The sequence below is a fragment of the Cnephaeus nilssonii genome (genome assembly GCF_951640355.1).
Source record: "Cnephaeus nilssonii genome assembly, chromosome: 19".
NCBI lineage: Eukaryota > Metazoa > Chordata > Mammalia > Chiroptera > Vespertilionidae > Cnephaeus > Cnephaeus nilssonii.
In genome coordinates, this window is record NC_137090.1 from 23,331,846 (window position 1) to 23,348,527 (window position 16,682).

The window sequence follows — 16,682 nt, forward strand, 5'->3', positions numbered from 1 at the left end:
AGTGGTTGAGCGTTGACCCATGAACCGGAAGGTAACTAGATCTCTTCTTTATAATCAAACATCAGGGCACATGTCCGGGTTGCAGGCTTGATCCCCTGTTGGGGGCATGCAAGAGGCAGCCAATCTCTCATCATTGATGTTTCTATCTCTCTATCCCTCTCCCTTCCTCTCTCTCTAAAAAGCAATAAAAACATATTAAAGATGTTTACATAAAAACAGATTTGACCCCTTAAGCAAGGTATTTCCCCTCTTTAGACCTCAGTTGTCTCATCTATTTAAGTAAAGGAATTAGACTAAGTTATCTCTGGTTCATTACAGTTCTAGGAATCTGTGAAGTACAGAGTGTATATCTTGAGTATACAAAAAAGGAGTTGAATTACTTTATAATCCATTAATGATAGAAGCATAAAGATAATAACAACAGCAATACCCAACCTAACTTATGTTTATCTAGGCTAGACCTATAATATAAACCCTGGCTGTATATTAGAATTATCTGAAGAGCTTTAAAAGAAATTGCCCCAGCTCCAAGCCAAGCCATTATCAAATGAATCAGAATCGGCAGTGATGGGATTCATTTCTTAAGGCTCCCCAAATGATTCTGATATACAGTGAAAACCAAGAACCACTAACTAATCCATAACTTTAATCCAAGAAATGCAAAGCAAATGACCAAAGGTTAGTATATCACACACTAGTTGTATAATCAAGCATCAACAAATAAGAATAATCCAGAGTTACTATTTACTGATATTCTCAATTACATATAGGAAATTGCATTTCTAGAACAAAACAAGAGCTCTATAACAATCCCTTGTTCCTACTACAGTTCTTTATTGAGTACTGGCTGGCCCGGTCAGAAATAGAATATAACTTCTTGATATAATGAAGTAGTTCAAAGAGGTATTAATACAAATTTGCCCACCCTTGCAAAAGTCCTGTCAATCACCAAGATAGTTACAACAATTATAGTCAAAGTAATACAGAGACTGAAATTCCTCAACATAACTCTCATTCTCTAGGTCTCAGTGAAAGACCTAGTATGTAGAAAGAACCAGAAAAAGTTGAGAGGAATGTTTAGGAAAAGATACTTTCAAAAACTATACTCCAGACAAAGTACATCATTTTCCACTTACTCATCAAAGCTTTAAGACCAGTGACATAGGAAAAGAAGAAGCAATCTTGTATAAAATTATTCTTACTCTTTTTAGAACAAACTCAGTGAAAGCAGGACAGATTAAATAGGTAAAACATTAAACTTCTCTCTTACCTTACATGTAAGGCCAAGCCATCCTGTAGACTAGAGATCCCCATATCAGAGAGCGTATCCGAGCTGACAGAAGCAGGTGACAGAGAGCCCTCCTTCTCCTCCAGTAGATCCAGCTTCACCAGACTGCTGATCTCATCCTCTGAGTTATCTTCAGACACAGAACCAATTATGAATCGGGAGTGCTGGTTCAGCTCCAGAGGTTTGGCCAAGGGGGCTGGCTCATCCATTATTTCTTCAAAATGAGCTCTCAGAGCTATGGAGAAAATGAAGAGTGAAGAAAGCAGGTTATAGATAATAACCTATATCTAAAGATAGCTACAGGTTAAACCTAGTTCACCACAGCTTGCACTTGGAAGCAAGGCAGAGTTTGAGAATTTGTTTCCTTAGCTACTCTATTTCAGGGCTTTTGTTTTCTACAAGGGAAGAAAATCTACATCATGGTAACTCTGCCTAAAAAATTAAAACCAATTTCCGTTTCCTCAAGAAATTATTTTCAAAAAATATATGTCAATCCCAATCTCTTTATCAATTTGATGATGTCCAAGATATAATCAGAAACCTTTCCAATAGGTGAAAGCTCCTTGTTTGTATATTGTAATTTCAGTTATTAGTACTGGGGAGAATGTGGTAAGGATTTTGGAAGAGTAGTGTTCATTGAAAACTTGGTATTTAGCCCTGGCCAGTGTGACTCAACCAATTGAGTCATTGCCTCATGCACCGAGAGGTCGACAGTTTGATTCCCAATCAGGGCACATGCCAGGGTTGCTGGCTCGATCTCCAGTAAGGCACATGCCAGGGGCAGCCTATCGAAGTTTCTCTCTCTCTCCCCGCCCTCCCTTCCTCTCTCTATAAAATAAAAAATAAAAAATATTTTAAACAACAACAAAAAACCCTTGGTGTTTACAGTAAACTACATAACTACACATAAACTGTTTATATATAAATATACACATACTACATAGTGAATAGATATTCTACATGTATATATATGTGTACATACATGGACACACATAAATATATAGTTTACTTTAAAGCAAACTCCAGATGGGCATTTTTTTTATTTAAAAAAAAAAACACCTTTACTTGTCCCCATGAGAGTTTTCTTAAATTACATCTGTCAAAAATTCACCGCAAGCCGAAACCGGTTTGGCTCAGTGGATAGAACGTCAGCCTGCGGACTGAAAGGTCCCAGGTTCGATTCCGGTCAGGGGCATGTACCTTGGTTGCGGGCACATCCCCAGTGGGGGATGTGCAGGAGGCAGCTGATTGATGTTTCTCTCTCATCGATGTTTCTAACTTACTATCTCTCTCCCTTCCTCTCTGTAAAAAATCAATAAAATATATTAAAAAAAAAAAATTCACCGCAAAAATGTCTGCTTTTGGCTCTAATGTGCTGACTGTGATAGGGAGAAAGTGAATCTAATATCAAATTTAAATCTACAATTAAAATAATGGAGGTGTCTTAAAAAAAAACAATAACAAAAAACAAACAAACAAAAAATAATGGAGGTGTCATCTCAATTAAGTATATGTTTTCCAAATACAGGGCCTTACTAGTTAGGATTAGATATTGCCAAACCTAGAAAACTAATTAACAAAGACCAAAACATAGTTCTAAGTCCACTACAATAAAGATCAAACTAAATAATATGGTATTTATTGTCATTCCAAAATCCCTATTAAATACACTTTAAAACTATACATCAACTTAGTATTAAACAGCTTGTGGCCTAACCTACAATTTTAATTCAGAGAATAATGATTCCCAATCCTGATTTTGAGGTGCTCTAAGAGTTGATATGTCAACAGGTAATAAGAAATTTATTAATAAATTTCATATGCTATAAATCACTTTGAGGCATAAAAGAACAGTGTTCTTTGACATTAGACAAAACATCAAGATTTTAAAATGCTCAGGAATCACCACTAGACATGTTAAAATTACACATGCACCATTATTTTTGTGCAATTTGTGAATCAGAGCTTGTTCATTTATAAAGATAAAACATATTTGTAGCCGAAACCGGTTTGGCTCAGTGGATAGAGCGTCGGTCTGCGGACTGAGGGGTTCCAGGTTCGATTCCGGTCAAGGGCATATACGTTGGTTGCGGGCACATCCCCGGTAGGGGGTGTCCAGGAGGCAGCTGGTCGATGTTTCTCTCTCATCGATGTTTCTAGCTCTCTATCCCTCTCCCTTCCTCTCTGTAAAAAATCAATAAAATATATTTTTTAAAAAAGCAAAACATATTTGTAATGCTAGAATAGTGGTTCTCAAAGTGTGGTTTCTAGATCAGGAGCAGTATTACCTGGGAATCCATTAAGAGTACAAATTCTTGCACTAACCGGTTTGGCTTGGTGGATAGACTGTCAGCCTGCAGAGTGAAGGGTCCCAGGTTCGATTCTGGTCAAGGGCATGTACCTTGGTTGCCGCCACATGCCCAGTAGGGGGTGTGCAGGAGGCAGCTGATCAATGTTTCTCTCTCACTGATGTTTCTAACTCTCTATCCTTTTCCCTTCCTCTCTATAAAAAATCAATAATATATATATATTTAAAAGAGTACAAATTCTTGGGCCCTACTGCAGACAAACTGTGTCAGTACCTATAGATTGGGGCCCACTAATCAGTATTTTACCAAGTCCTAAAATTTGAGAACCACTGTGCTAGAAGAATAAAGCAGTAATAATAAATTGCCAGGAATGCTAAAAAATACCTACAGACATTTCTTAAGAGTTGGAGATTACTTAAGCTAACTTTTGTGTTTAAAACTAGAATCAAATATAAAAATATCATGCAAACTTGATATCTAAATTTTCTATACATTTCTCCCTTGGAATATTGTTTCCTTAAATATTTTTTATTTAATGTCTCCAAGTTTTATAAAGGGTTCACTTCCAGAATATTAAACGAAGACCAAATCATTTAAAAAGGGGCTTAGGGAGAGAGAAGGAGAAAGGGAGGAAGAAGTTCTAACAGATGACCACTCCAAACATCAGAAAGTACAGCAGCAAAAAGGCTACTTCTTTCACATTTTAGAGCAGTTCGTAATCAAGTTTAAGAACATTAGATTTTTTTAAAAACCTCCATTTCAGCTAACAGGAAATAACGGCTGCCATCTTCACAAGAGAAATAAGTAAGGTATTCAGGGACAAATTCTACGTTATAGCCTGTCCAATTAGGTGACTAGACTAAAAAATAAAATTAATAAGAAGCATTTCTCTGATTCCATGGAAGAAAAAGGATTGACTAATAAATGAGAGGCTCTAAAAAGTCAACTTCAAATTTTTCTTTCCTAGCTAAGAACATCAAGACAGCCTTCCCTAAAGGGTTGCAAAGATTGGAAGCATCCCAGTGTCAACAGCTAAAGACCTTTCCACCAACCAGCAACTCTACTGAATGGTATGCCCAGGCACAAGCCTACAAACCATGAGAAGAGAGGTCATGTATGGAAAATCACTGAGTAGCTGTCCAGACACTCTAGAAGATACTCTACAGCTCGTCCCACTTCCATTGATTCTAGCCCTGAATGAAAGATAAAAGGTGGTGGCATACTATCACTGTCAGACTTGTTCACTCAAGTTATCCCCCCTAAAACTGCATCTATTCTTTTGTGGAAGGCAACTTTTAACATAAAAGCCTACAGGTTAATATTTTAGCACATGAACATTACATTTTTATAATACTGAAAACAAGGAGCATTATTTGTAACTGACCTCTTATAATTCTTACTGTCTGAGCAGATATCCACTTCCAAAAAGAACTAAAAAAAAGAAAGGGAGAGATATTTGAAGTATTTTTTTTTAGAGAAATTCAAAATTTATCAATAACTGTTTTGCTCAGCATAATATAAAGTAATAATACTCAAAGTATGATTTTCTGGTCAAATCTATTATTGAACTTGAAGCATAAAGTTTAGTTGTTTACTATTTGTTCAAATCTGTGAATCAAAAACATTATATGCTCAAAGACTTTTTATTCATGAAAGTATTAAACAATAATCCAATATTATAATTTCACAATGTGCCTCTTCCATGTATACGTAGATGAACACATTTCAACCCTATGATTTCCAGTATTTCATCAAAAAAGAAGAAAACCACTAGATTCGGTACAACCCAGTCAGGCAATGATTATGTTTCCAAATGGCTATACCCGCCTTGGTCAGTGTGGCTCGCTTGGTAGGAGTGTTGTCCCATGCCGGTTCAATTTCCAGTCAGGACACACTAGTATACTTAGATTACTAGTTCAATCCATGGTTAGGGTGTGTATGGGAGGCAACCAATTGATGTTGCTCTCCCCCTCTCCCTAAAATCAATAAAATGGCTATACCCACCCACAAAGAAAGGGAGAGGACAGATCTCCTATTACATTAGGTCCCTAAACTCTGAGACCAAAGAATCTCTAGTTACTTCCCAAATCCAGGATTTCCTTCTAGGCCCAACAATTTAACTGTACCCAAGGTAGAAATTCTCAAATTTGACTATTTATAACAATCACCTGTCGAGCTTTTAAAAAACATACAGTATGTCTAAACTCCACCCCAGATCAACTGAGAATCAGAATTGCTGCTAGAGACCCAGAGATCTGAATATTAAGTTTCACAGTTGACTGACATAGTTCCACTGTTTTGGGGTGAAGAAAACATAAGGAAAGAACCTATTACACAGATAGGGAAATCCAGAGCTTCTAAGAGAAGACCCTGAATGACAAGCAACAAGATTGGGGACAGTGTAGGTATGTTAATTGGGGAATTAAGATTTACCCAATTATGTAGTTTGAGCTAGGTATAATTTTGATTCATTCACACTGGACGGCCATTGTGTTGGCTGTTGTCATTTTTTAATTTGATAATCTAAGGGAAAGGAGGTCAGTGCCCCTGACTAAACAGTTAGGTATTACATGTTTTAAAAATGCTTGCAGCACACCAGTTGAAAATAGTTACATTAAGTGAAGAAACCAAAGGTGAAGAACAGTATGTAAAGTATGCATAAATTGTATTTAAAAAATTAGCAGAGTGGGGAGCATTTGTTTGAATATGAATAAAACCTCTATTTAAAAATAAATACATTTAAATAAATATATCTGATCATTACTATTAAGAAATTATGATATTAATAACACTGCTTGTCTCTGGTGAAGGGTACTGGATGGCTGCAAGACCAAATTAGCATGGAGAATGTCACTATACATGCTTTTATTACATTTGTTTTCTCTCTCTTATATGTTTAAAATTTTGAACTATGTGCATGTATCACTTATGTATAGCAACTGAAGATTTTAAATATGTTAATAGGAAGTTTTACCCAGCCCAACCAGTAAAGCTCAGTGGTTGAGCCTCGACCCATGAACCAGTAGATCATGGTTCGATTCCAGGTCAGGACACATGCCCAAGTTTTGGACTCTATCCCCAGCAGGGGTTGTGCAGGAGGCAGCTGATTGATGATTCTCCCTCATCATTGATGTTTCTATCTCTCCCTCTTCTTTCCTCTCTGAAATCAATAAAAATGTTTATATGAAAAAAAAGTTTTACTCAATTCCATGCCACTCTGATCCTTTATCTCCTATCTGCCTGAGCATTTAAGTAGACAATGAGCATGTCATTCTCTTATTTAATATATGTAATGGACTCTGTTATCTCCTCAATGAAGCTGGAAAAAGTTATCTCTTCCAATCATTTTAGATCTACCACCAATAGCACCTTACAATGTTGTATAAAAACTAGGCTTCTGCAGGCCGTTTCATAGGAATTCCAGTTAACATTTGAGTTACAAAACTAGGAGACATGAAAAACGGGTTTATTTCAAATATTGTTACCTAGAAACACTTAGATGCTTCCAGGTAAAAAGCCATTTTGTGAATTCAAAAAGCTTTGGGATTATGAATCAATTTCCCCTTATAATCTTACTTCATAGAACAACAGTAGTTAGAAAAAGCTGGAGCCATGATTCAGATGTGTCAGCTACCTTCTAAACAGTCTCAAGATAAAAATTTCTTCTTTGAAAACACATTGTTTTTTTTGTTGTTGCCCCCCAGTTCTCTGGATTGTACTTTATGTTACCTGGCAGAGATGTAGAGGAGACATTTACAGGTTAAAGCAGCAATCCCTAGACCTCTTGGAGTTATAACATCTTGTGTCATTTTAAAGAGATAGTTTTGAGTTGAAAATAATGACAAACTCTCAAAAATTAGTTGCCCCAGATGATGGACTGCCTATACCTGGAATTTTCAATAGGACTATCAGATAAAATATTCTCATATTAACTGGAAAATTGGACTATAAAATTCCTAAGGTACACTCCAATACTACAAGTTCTACTAAATTCTTGGATTTTGTAAGTTGGAATCAAAGGGAAATTAAGTAGCTTGCCTTATCAGGGCCAGGAATACCACTAAATGTTGACACACAAAACACAAACCAGCTATCTATCCTCCTGGTGCTAATCTACTGATATTACTCTTATTAAACTTGAAAATTAATCAAGCTCCTATCAACCTACTATCCCCCCAATTTGGCATGTGTGTAAATACATACATACACATGTGTGCCAACTTCTATGACTAAGGACAGATTTGAAAGCTTTCTACAAAAACAGAGAGTAATTTTTAGGAACTTCATTAATGAGCATACTCTCTATTTCTATCATTGGAGATAGCCAAATACACATAAATGAAACCTTACATTTCCAGAAAAAGATTCTCCAAAACTGAGTCTGCTTTTCAAACTTAACTCCATAAACTCATTTGTGTTATTTTGAAAATGAAAATCATTTATACAAGCTTATTCTCTCTGGGATGATCACTAGTACTGCCAAACAATTTTAATTCCTACTCTCATGTGATGGTAAACATTACTGTGGTTCCTTATATAAAGGAGGGTGAATATGGCATTGGGAAACAATGAAATTAACCTAAGTCCCAAATAACATCATTGGAAGGCCAAACCAGTTGGGGCCAACAACCTTTGGGTAAGGCACTTAACACTGCTGTGGTTGAAGCCACTTTTCACTTGCTTAAATATTCCAAGACTAGATGGCTTTATGATAACTTGAATAAATAAAAAATTGGTAAGACAACTGTATCATTAGAGCACACATACTAAGATTGACTGGTTGAACTCATAAGAACCTATACTGTATCAATCAGATTCATATTCCTTGTGTTAAGTGCAACATCCTTATAACACTACTAGAAGCCCGTTGCACAAAGTTTCGTGCAATAGACTTTCCTTCACCTGGCTGCCAGCATCAGTTTTCCGCCACTACCAGTTTTCCTCTAGCCACCTGCCGATCAGAGCGCCTCTGGCCAGCGCAATCTCTGGCCTCTGGCCACTCCGCCGATGGGAGCGCCTCCCGAAGGCTGGAGGCGGGACTCTGGGTGGCCGATGGCGCTGGCTGGAGGCGCTCCGATCCGCAGGTGGCTAGAGGAAAACTGGTGCTGGCAGAAAACAGATGCCGGCAGCCACGCAATCGGCCACCCCCAGTTCCGCCACCCGCGCCTTCTGCCGGCCCCATGGGTCCTCCTGCAGTGCTGGCCGTTTAGGCTGGTGAGAGGAGCGAGGAGCGGGGACTCGCGAGTCCCCGCCCCCCGCTCCTCCCGTCAGCCAATCGGCCACCCTGAGTCCCGCCCCCCGCGCCTCCAGCCGGCCCAATCGTGGGCGTAGCGGAGTGATGCAATTTGCATATTACCTTTTTATTATGTACGATTTGTCAGTTTCCTAACCAATAGCATCTTCACATAAGCCATTAGATTCAAGTAAAGTAGTGAATAGTCACTAAATTGTACACTTATTGAAACAAACAAAAAACTAGTTAAGCAATAATCTGTTAGAGTAGAAGATCAGTGAATACTTCCTTTAAAAATGTTAGTCACTGCCCCAGCTGGTTTGGCTCAGTGGATAGAGCATCAGTAGACTGAAGGGTCCCGGGTTCGATTCCAGTCAAGGGCACATGCCCAGGTTTCTGGCTCGATCCCCAGTAGGGGGTGTGCAGGGGGCAGCCGATCAATGATTCTCTCATCATTGATGTTTCTAACACTCTCTCCCCCTCTCCCTTCCTCTCTGAAATCAATAAAAATAAAAAATAATAAAAAATAAAAAAAATGTTAGTCACCTCATAGTTAAAGAAACTTTTTCAACCAATAGTCTTTAGTGTTCATTCACTTCTTCATAATCTTGTTGTTTGAAAGGTTTGGAAAAATGCTTGATGCATAGCTTCTACAGTTATTAATCTTTAAGAGCATATTAGATAACCTTTTTCTGAATTGTAAAAAGACTCCTCCAATTAGAAATTCTAAATTTCAATGTATTATTCCAACAAATTTCATTTTAATTTACTTCTTTCTTCAACCACGACTATTAGTATATTATATATTTTTAAAAATTATTTTAAAGAAAGAAAAACACTAGCCCCAGACCTGTTAAACCAGTCCGTGTGATGGCCAAAATGTTTTCCTAATCACTAACTGAAAAGGTAGTAGAATTTTACATAATGTTCTACACCTGAACCTGTACACAGCACTTTAGAGAGGTAAATAGAGTTCTGAGGCTGGGTCTTTCACTATGCCAGTTCTTTGACATAACCTAGTCATCATCTGAACTATAAGTTCACTAAACTAAATACCATCATTTCCCAATCCTTCCTCCAGTTTTAAAAACAATTCTACTTATGCTTGATATATTTCAATTCTGCACTGGTAAATTCAAAACAAATCTTCTGCAACACAAGTAAACGCAAGCGGCTTTGTAAATAAGTGCTTTGTCTTTGACATCTTTCATATGCTCACTTTACAATATTGGTTAACTATTCTTGGGTTCACAACAGTCCTCCTATCATTAGAAATGAGAAAATTAAGTCAAGAAAAGTGGGAAGAGACTGGCTACTTTGTAACAAGCAGGCACTTACCTGGACAATGCAGCTGCTGTCCTGCCCTATATTACTGTATTAGACCACAGCACTTTCCTTAAAAGTGCTTGCCAAATAGGCAGCAAAAAAAAAAAAAAAAAATACTTCTCAATCACAAACATCCAAAGCATTCCCACCAAGAAGTAAGAGACAAGTCAGATAATTCCTACCACCCAGAAAGAAGAAATCATGTAACCAAAGTAATCATGTTTCTCAATCTGTATCATGGGGTTGGGGGAAAAAATGAATGAAAAGCAATCGAGATGAAAGGGATCAACTTCTGAGACTGAGGACTAGGTTATGAAGTTTATTCCACACATTGGGAAATTACTGGAAAAACTGCTTAAGTAGAAATGGAATCAATCAGGAAGTCCTAGGATCTTTTGATTTTGGACTTAAACCCCAAAACAAAAATATCTGAAATTAAAGTATTCCCTCTATTGGAGCAGCTATATGCTCATATGCTTCTATAAAACCTACAAGACCTGCATGGAGTCCCTTGGTATTTAGAGCTGATTCTAAGTGTCCAGGAGTGTCCACTTTCTGTGTCCAAATCCAAAAATAATGTTGGCACTGACCCGAGCAGGACCTTGACGCACATTTTCCTCTGAAATTAGCCTCACATCACCTTCCGACGTCCTATCTCCAATAATATAGCAGATGGGAAGGAGAGAGTAACAACAGGAAAGTGCATTTACTAGTCCCTCACACAAAACATAAACCCTGGGAGCAAGATCTGGCAAGGAACAACTCGCCTGCCCTGGCTCGCACCGCCGTACAAAGACACAGAGAGACCACAGAGGCCAGGTCTCTGCACCCTACACCTCACTCTCAAGAGTTCGAAGACTTTCAGTGCAACTGGACCCAGCCCTCAACTTCCCCCTCCCACGTGGGTCTTCACCCTCTCCCAGGCGCAGGGTCGCCTCGGAGAGCCGTCAGAGGAAGGAGCCTGACCTCTCCGGACCTAGCACGGGAGTGAGGTGCCGGGAGCCCCAGGCCCACATCCCAGCCCCTTCCTAGAGGCCCTGGGCGGTACGCCTCCCGGTTCCGGGTCTCGGCTCCCACCCCGAGGCCTCAGGCCCCTCCATGACTCCAGGGAGGGGAACACGAGGCCCCGGAGCTGCGGGGAGGGTTGGGCTGCCGAGCACTGGGGGTCCGGCGGGATGGAGCCGGCCGCGTGCGGGCGAGCGGAAGATGGGAGGCGGCCCCCTGTGGCCACCTCCCCTCTCCTCCCCGGGCCCCAGCCTCCCCAGGCCAGGAATCACCAGCTCTGGGGCACCCTCACCTCACCTCCCGGCGGCGAGTCCGCGGTCCGGCGTCCCAGAGCCCCTGCGCCGAGGCAGTGCTGGGCGGGAGGAGACGCGGGGAGCGCCGCGATGGCTGACAGGCGCGCAGCTCCAGACCGGCCGGGCACACGGGGAAGGGGCGGGGCCTCACGCGAGCCGGCCCGCCCCCGCCCCGCCCCCGCCTCCCACCTCAGCCCGCAAGCCTCGTGGGGTGACTACGTCCGGGGTTACTCCAGGCTGTTCACCTCCGACCCCACTCCGGGCGGCGGCGCGGTCCGGCCGGCTGAGAGGCGATCTGCGGGTTCCGAGGGCCCGGCGACAGCCAATGGGAGGGAGGCGCGGGGCGGGGCGACGTGAGGCGATGCTGATGGTCCGAGCGCGCTCTGCCATTCGGGACCCAGCGGCTAGGAGGCGGGCGGGTCTAGGGCCCTCGCGGAGCCCCAGTTCGGGCCTTCGCCGCCCTTTCTGCCGGGGGCGGGTGCGGGGTCCAGGGCCGGCCGGCCGGCCACTCCCCCTTCTGCCGGACAAGGGAGGGGGGAAATGGCCCTGCGTGCACCTCCGACCTGGGAGAGAAACGCCCGGGGCCCGCCAGGGTGTAGCGCGGGAGGGGAGCCCAGAACGGAGCAAGACTGAGTAGAGCGGTTGGTGTGCGGGCCTCGTGAGGATCTTTTCGTGTTCAAGTCTAACACCCTGAAGAGGTGGGTATTGCATCGTGAATTGCCCAGGATCACTCGGGCTGGTTTGCAAGTTAGTGCAGGCTAAGTAATCCCTATTCTGGAACCACATAACCGGACTCCCTGGGCTTGCTCCTCAGACCCAAAGCAGCCCACCTCAAAAGAGTCTTTGCTGCTGGATCCTGGAGCGGTGAGGGCAAGCCTCGGTAAAGAAAGCTCAGTAAGAAGGGCAGTGTAGTGAAGGACCGCAGTTTTTTCTGCCTGCCCTGAGCAGGGAAAATACGTGGCAGTAAATTCCTGACTTCTCGGATTTGAGTGTGTCTCCCAACTTCCACTGTGGTTACACCAAACCTTTCAGATGAAGCCAACCAATTTCTCTAGTTTTTCGTTATTTATAGCAGACTTTCATGGTGGCTGTGTTGAAAATTAATAGGAACTAAAAGAAGGCCCAACATATAATACAACTATTGTACAGGAGAAAAGAGAAAATTGCACTTCAGAAGAATGGAGTGAGTTTAACCCCTTGCAAGGATGTAATGAGCGCCCAGAGTACGTTTCTGATCCTTACACAAGCTTGTGCTAAAGGCCAAGAGATGTACAGAGGATGATTTGGCAAGAAGTTTTGTGCCATAGGGCAAAAAACGCATAGGGTAGAAACACACACCTGAGGTCAGAAGTTCTTGGGCCAAGTAGAGACAGGAAGATTGGAGGATTAACCAACAAGGAGCAATATTCATTTAGGAGCCCTCAATACCATGAGGTGGTGGCTTCCCCAAGAATTTACCAACCTACTTTAAAATATTAGGGACTAGAAACAGAAATTTAGAAAGATGTAGACTTGACAGAGCACTGACCCACATTTCACAATAGCTGTGTTTGTCATTGGATGCATGTCAGTTGAACAAACAAAGGAAATAAGAACTTAAAGATAATTGCAGGTTTAACAGGATGTTTGACTTGGCTTACTGGAAAAAAAAAAAAGCCTGGAAAGAGGGAAGTTTTACCTCTTCCTAATAGTGGTCTCTGAAGCTGGCATGAAGGAAGTGACTTTGGAAAGAATTAAAAATCTTGAGGTTGCCTCTTTTCTTTTTCATCTGCCTTTCCCATGAAGTAATAGGAACTCTGGCCCCAAGATTGCTTCTTAATGGTGCTGCTGTTTATCCACATTAGGAGCACTGCAAAATCAGGTTACCCTCAAAAACTATCCTTACGTGAAATTTCAGCAAGCCATTACATGTCCTGCTTTTGACCTCACTGAATATTTGAAGTAATTGAGCTCTAAAGAACTAGCCAAGGGAAGGCCTAATAAAAGAGCTGCAGTGAAAGAAAACGAAGGATGAGTTAGGATATACCAAGACCATGTACAATCTAATAATCTAATTACCACCATCAAATGTTAAGACAAGAGGGTAGAGCTGTGTCTTTAAGAAAATACGCCTGAAATTTCAACAACTCCGAAGTGGTGCATGCCAAAACCTGCCAATCTTTACTCTAGGCTCTTTAGAGCTGTTTCATGAGTTCTTGCCACACAAGCCATTATGTCAGTAAGAAGCGGAGGAGGAGAGCCAAAGGGTGGAGAGAACTTACTATACAAGACTAACAAGTGGAAGAGAAGGGAGTAGAACATTTCTAGAAGCTGAAACTAGACAGCAATAATGGAATGAATTATGTCCCAGAATGCATATGTTGAAGTCCTAATCCCCATCACCTCAGAAGGTGAATATATTTGGAGATAGGATCTTTAAAGAGGAAGTTAAATTAAAATGAGGTCATTAGGGTAGACCCTAATTCCAAATGATTGGTGTCCTTATAAAGAGAGGAAACTAGGACACAGACACAGAGGAGAGACCATCCGTGAATCACAAATTGATGAAGCATTTGCCAGAATTGTTGCTCGTATGCTGGAGAAGATGGCCATCAACAATCCAAAGAGAGAAGCTTCTGAAGAAACCAACCCTGGGAACACCTTGATTTTCAGACTTACAATCTCCAGAACTGTGAAGAAATAAATTTCTATTGTTTAAGCCATGCAATCTGTGGTACTTTATTATGGGAACCCTAGAAAACGAATACAAGGTCCCAAATATCAAATGGCTTCCAAGTTTTTTAAGAAGGTTGTCAGATTTATCCTGAACATTCCAGATATCATCCATCTTTAAAGATGATCTCTAATATTGTGCATCAACTATAATTGAAAAATCAATTTTTAAAAATTTGGGGGGGAAGCCCAGCCAGTATGGCTCAGTGGTTGAGCATCAACCAAGGAACCAAGAGGTCACAGTTCAATTCCTGGTCAGGGCATATGCCCAGGTTGCAGGCTCAATCCCCAGTAGGGGACATGCAGGAGGCAGCCAACTGATGATGTTTCTCTCTAAGAAACTCAATAAAAACATATTTTTTAATTTTTATTTTTTTAAAATCCTCACTGTAGGAATGAGAATATTTTTCCATTGACTTTTTTTTTTTTTTTTTTTTTTTTTTTTTTAGCACAAGTGGAAGGAAGGGATGAAGGAAAGAGAGAGTGAGGAAAGAAACATTGATATAAGAGTGACACATCTATTGGTTTCCCTCTGTTCACAGCCGGAGATTGAACCTACAACCAAGGTACATGCCCTTGACCACAAATCGAACCCGCAACTCTTTGGTCCAAAGGCCAACGCTCTATCCACTGAGCCAAACCCCCTAGGGCAATAAAACCATTTTTTTTTAAATTGGGGGGAAAAGATGGTCTCTCACCCTACTGTGGGAAAGTAAGAAAAGTCTGAGGAGTCCCTGTCATTAAAGTGACTACAATCTAGTTGGGAAGACAAAACTAAATGCCAAAACCAAATGTCTACAACTTGCTCCTTAGATGACAGCCATGTGAATTTTATATGAGCCATAGATGAGAGAGGATAAATTCTAAAAAATGAATAAGCCCAGGAATACATAAACAGTATGTTTATATGTGTGTCACTGTGTATATGTTGGCACTTTATTGTCCATTATACTTTAGTTTATGGCAATCTTTCTTAAAGAAAGTCTGTTTCCACTGAGTACCTGCAACAGAATCATAGGTACTTGTTAAAAAATGCAGATTCCCAGCCCCACTGCAGACTTTTTTAAGCAGTAATTATTCACCCTGATAATTATTCAACTGAAGTTTGAGAACAATAGGATTTATCCTTACTGTCCCCCTGTTTGCTGCCAATGTCTCTGGTCAAATAGCAATGCCTTCTACACCTGCATGTCCAAGATAGGAAAGTCTTTATCAGGTCAGGCCAGAGTTAAACCAAGGGAAGAAAAGTGCCTTAATAGAAAATGGAACTATGAAGAGTCCCCTGTCCTGGTAGCTGCCATGATTCCAACTTCCTTAGGTAGCAAAGTCAGTGATCAACAGTTGGGACAGAGGACAGAGGACATACTGGGATGTTATTTCCCCCTGGTCCTCAACATATATACTCCACTCTGGTTTATAGCTCTTGCCACACTTATTCTTACCTTTGCTTCTACTGTCAAACTTGTCCTTCCTCTCCCTTTTCTCTAAGATTTCTTTACTTCTCCACCTTCTACTGATATACCGTATTTTCTGGCGTATAATACGACTTTTTAACCCAGGAAAATCTTCTCAAAAGTCTGGGATCTTATACGCTGGAAAATACGGTACCTGTATTTCCTTCCCCCCCGCCCCCCCCCCTCCCTCCGCAAGCCATTGTCCCAGTGCTGGAGCTGAGAGTGAGTACCATATTTTCCAGCGTATAAGACCCCCGACTTTTGAGAAGATTTTCCTGGGTTAAAAAGTCGTCTTATATGCCGGAAAATACGGTATCTCTCCTCTGAGTTTCTGTAGGATTCTAATCACCACCACATGATTCAGCATTTATTAGGCTTTAATTTTTGTGTCTATTTGGTTTTAGCTCTCCAGCTAAATTTTAATAATCTTAGGGACAGAGAGTGTTTCTTATAGCTTGGGATTCCCCTCTATAACTACTAGAGTAGGGCTAAGTAAGTGATTCATTGACTGAAGTAAAGATTAACTAGTTCTGTACCTGAGAGGTCACACTGCTCCTTATGTCTGTCTGCTTATCTGTCTTCATGTTGCCTTTGGGAGGCAAAGTCTCCAGTAGGATCCTTAGCTGATTTACAGATGGACAGACTTCATCAAGAAAAGACAGGTCCTTAACCAGAATTGTGGCTCCAGTCATGAGATAGAGAAAAACAAAACATACAAAACTTTATCTGAACACTACTATGTTCCTTTGCTCTGGTCAACCATTCAAGTTCGTCCAGAGTTAAGAGCCTGGGAACTTCACACCATAAAGTCAGAAAATGTCCTCAAAGATGCCACTTTGTAAGTCTGGACCTGATGATAAAAGGTAGGATTGCACAATGAAGGACAGGGTTCACAGTGGAGACCCACCAGGATGTTTTCACATGGACATTAGGGTTTTCACTAGGTATTTCAGTTCTCCCTCCCTCCCAACTATCCAATACTAATCACTTCCAGTGCCCATCTATACTAGCTATATTTGACAATCCTCAAATCTAAGCTACTTCTTCCACAGTACTTCCAAT

The 16,682-nt window shown here is 41.0% G+C and overlaps 1 protein-coding gene across 9 annotated transcripts in view; it reads right to left on the reverse strand.

The window, feature by feature from the left end:
• Positions 1-16,682, reverse strand: part of ACACA (acetyl-CoA carboxylase alpha) — a 247,263-nt gene that overhangs the window by 194,050 nt on the left and 36,531 nt on the right. For 5 of the 9 annotated variants that reach the window (XM_079797353.1, XM_079797348.1, XM_079797349.1 and 2 more), the window contains 2 exons: positions 4,982-5,028; positions 1,271-1,523 (listed from right to left, as the gene is read on the reverse strand). In XM_079797353.1, coding sequence (XP_079653479.1) covers positions 1,271-1,497 — 227 coding nt within the window. In that variant the 5' untranslated portion in view covers positions 1,498-1,523; positions 4,982-5,028. Of the gene's footprint in view, positions 1-1,270; positions 1,524-4,981; positions 5,029-11,453; positions 11,615-16,682 lie in introns of those variants that run through there. The other 4 variants (XM_079797352.1, XM_079797347.1, XM_079797350.1 and 1 more) reach the window with 4 other exon arrangements.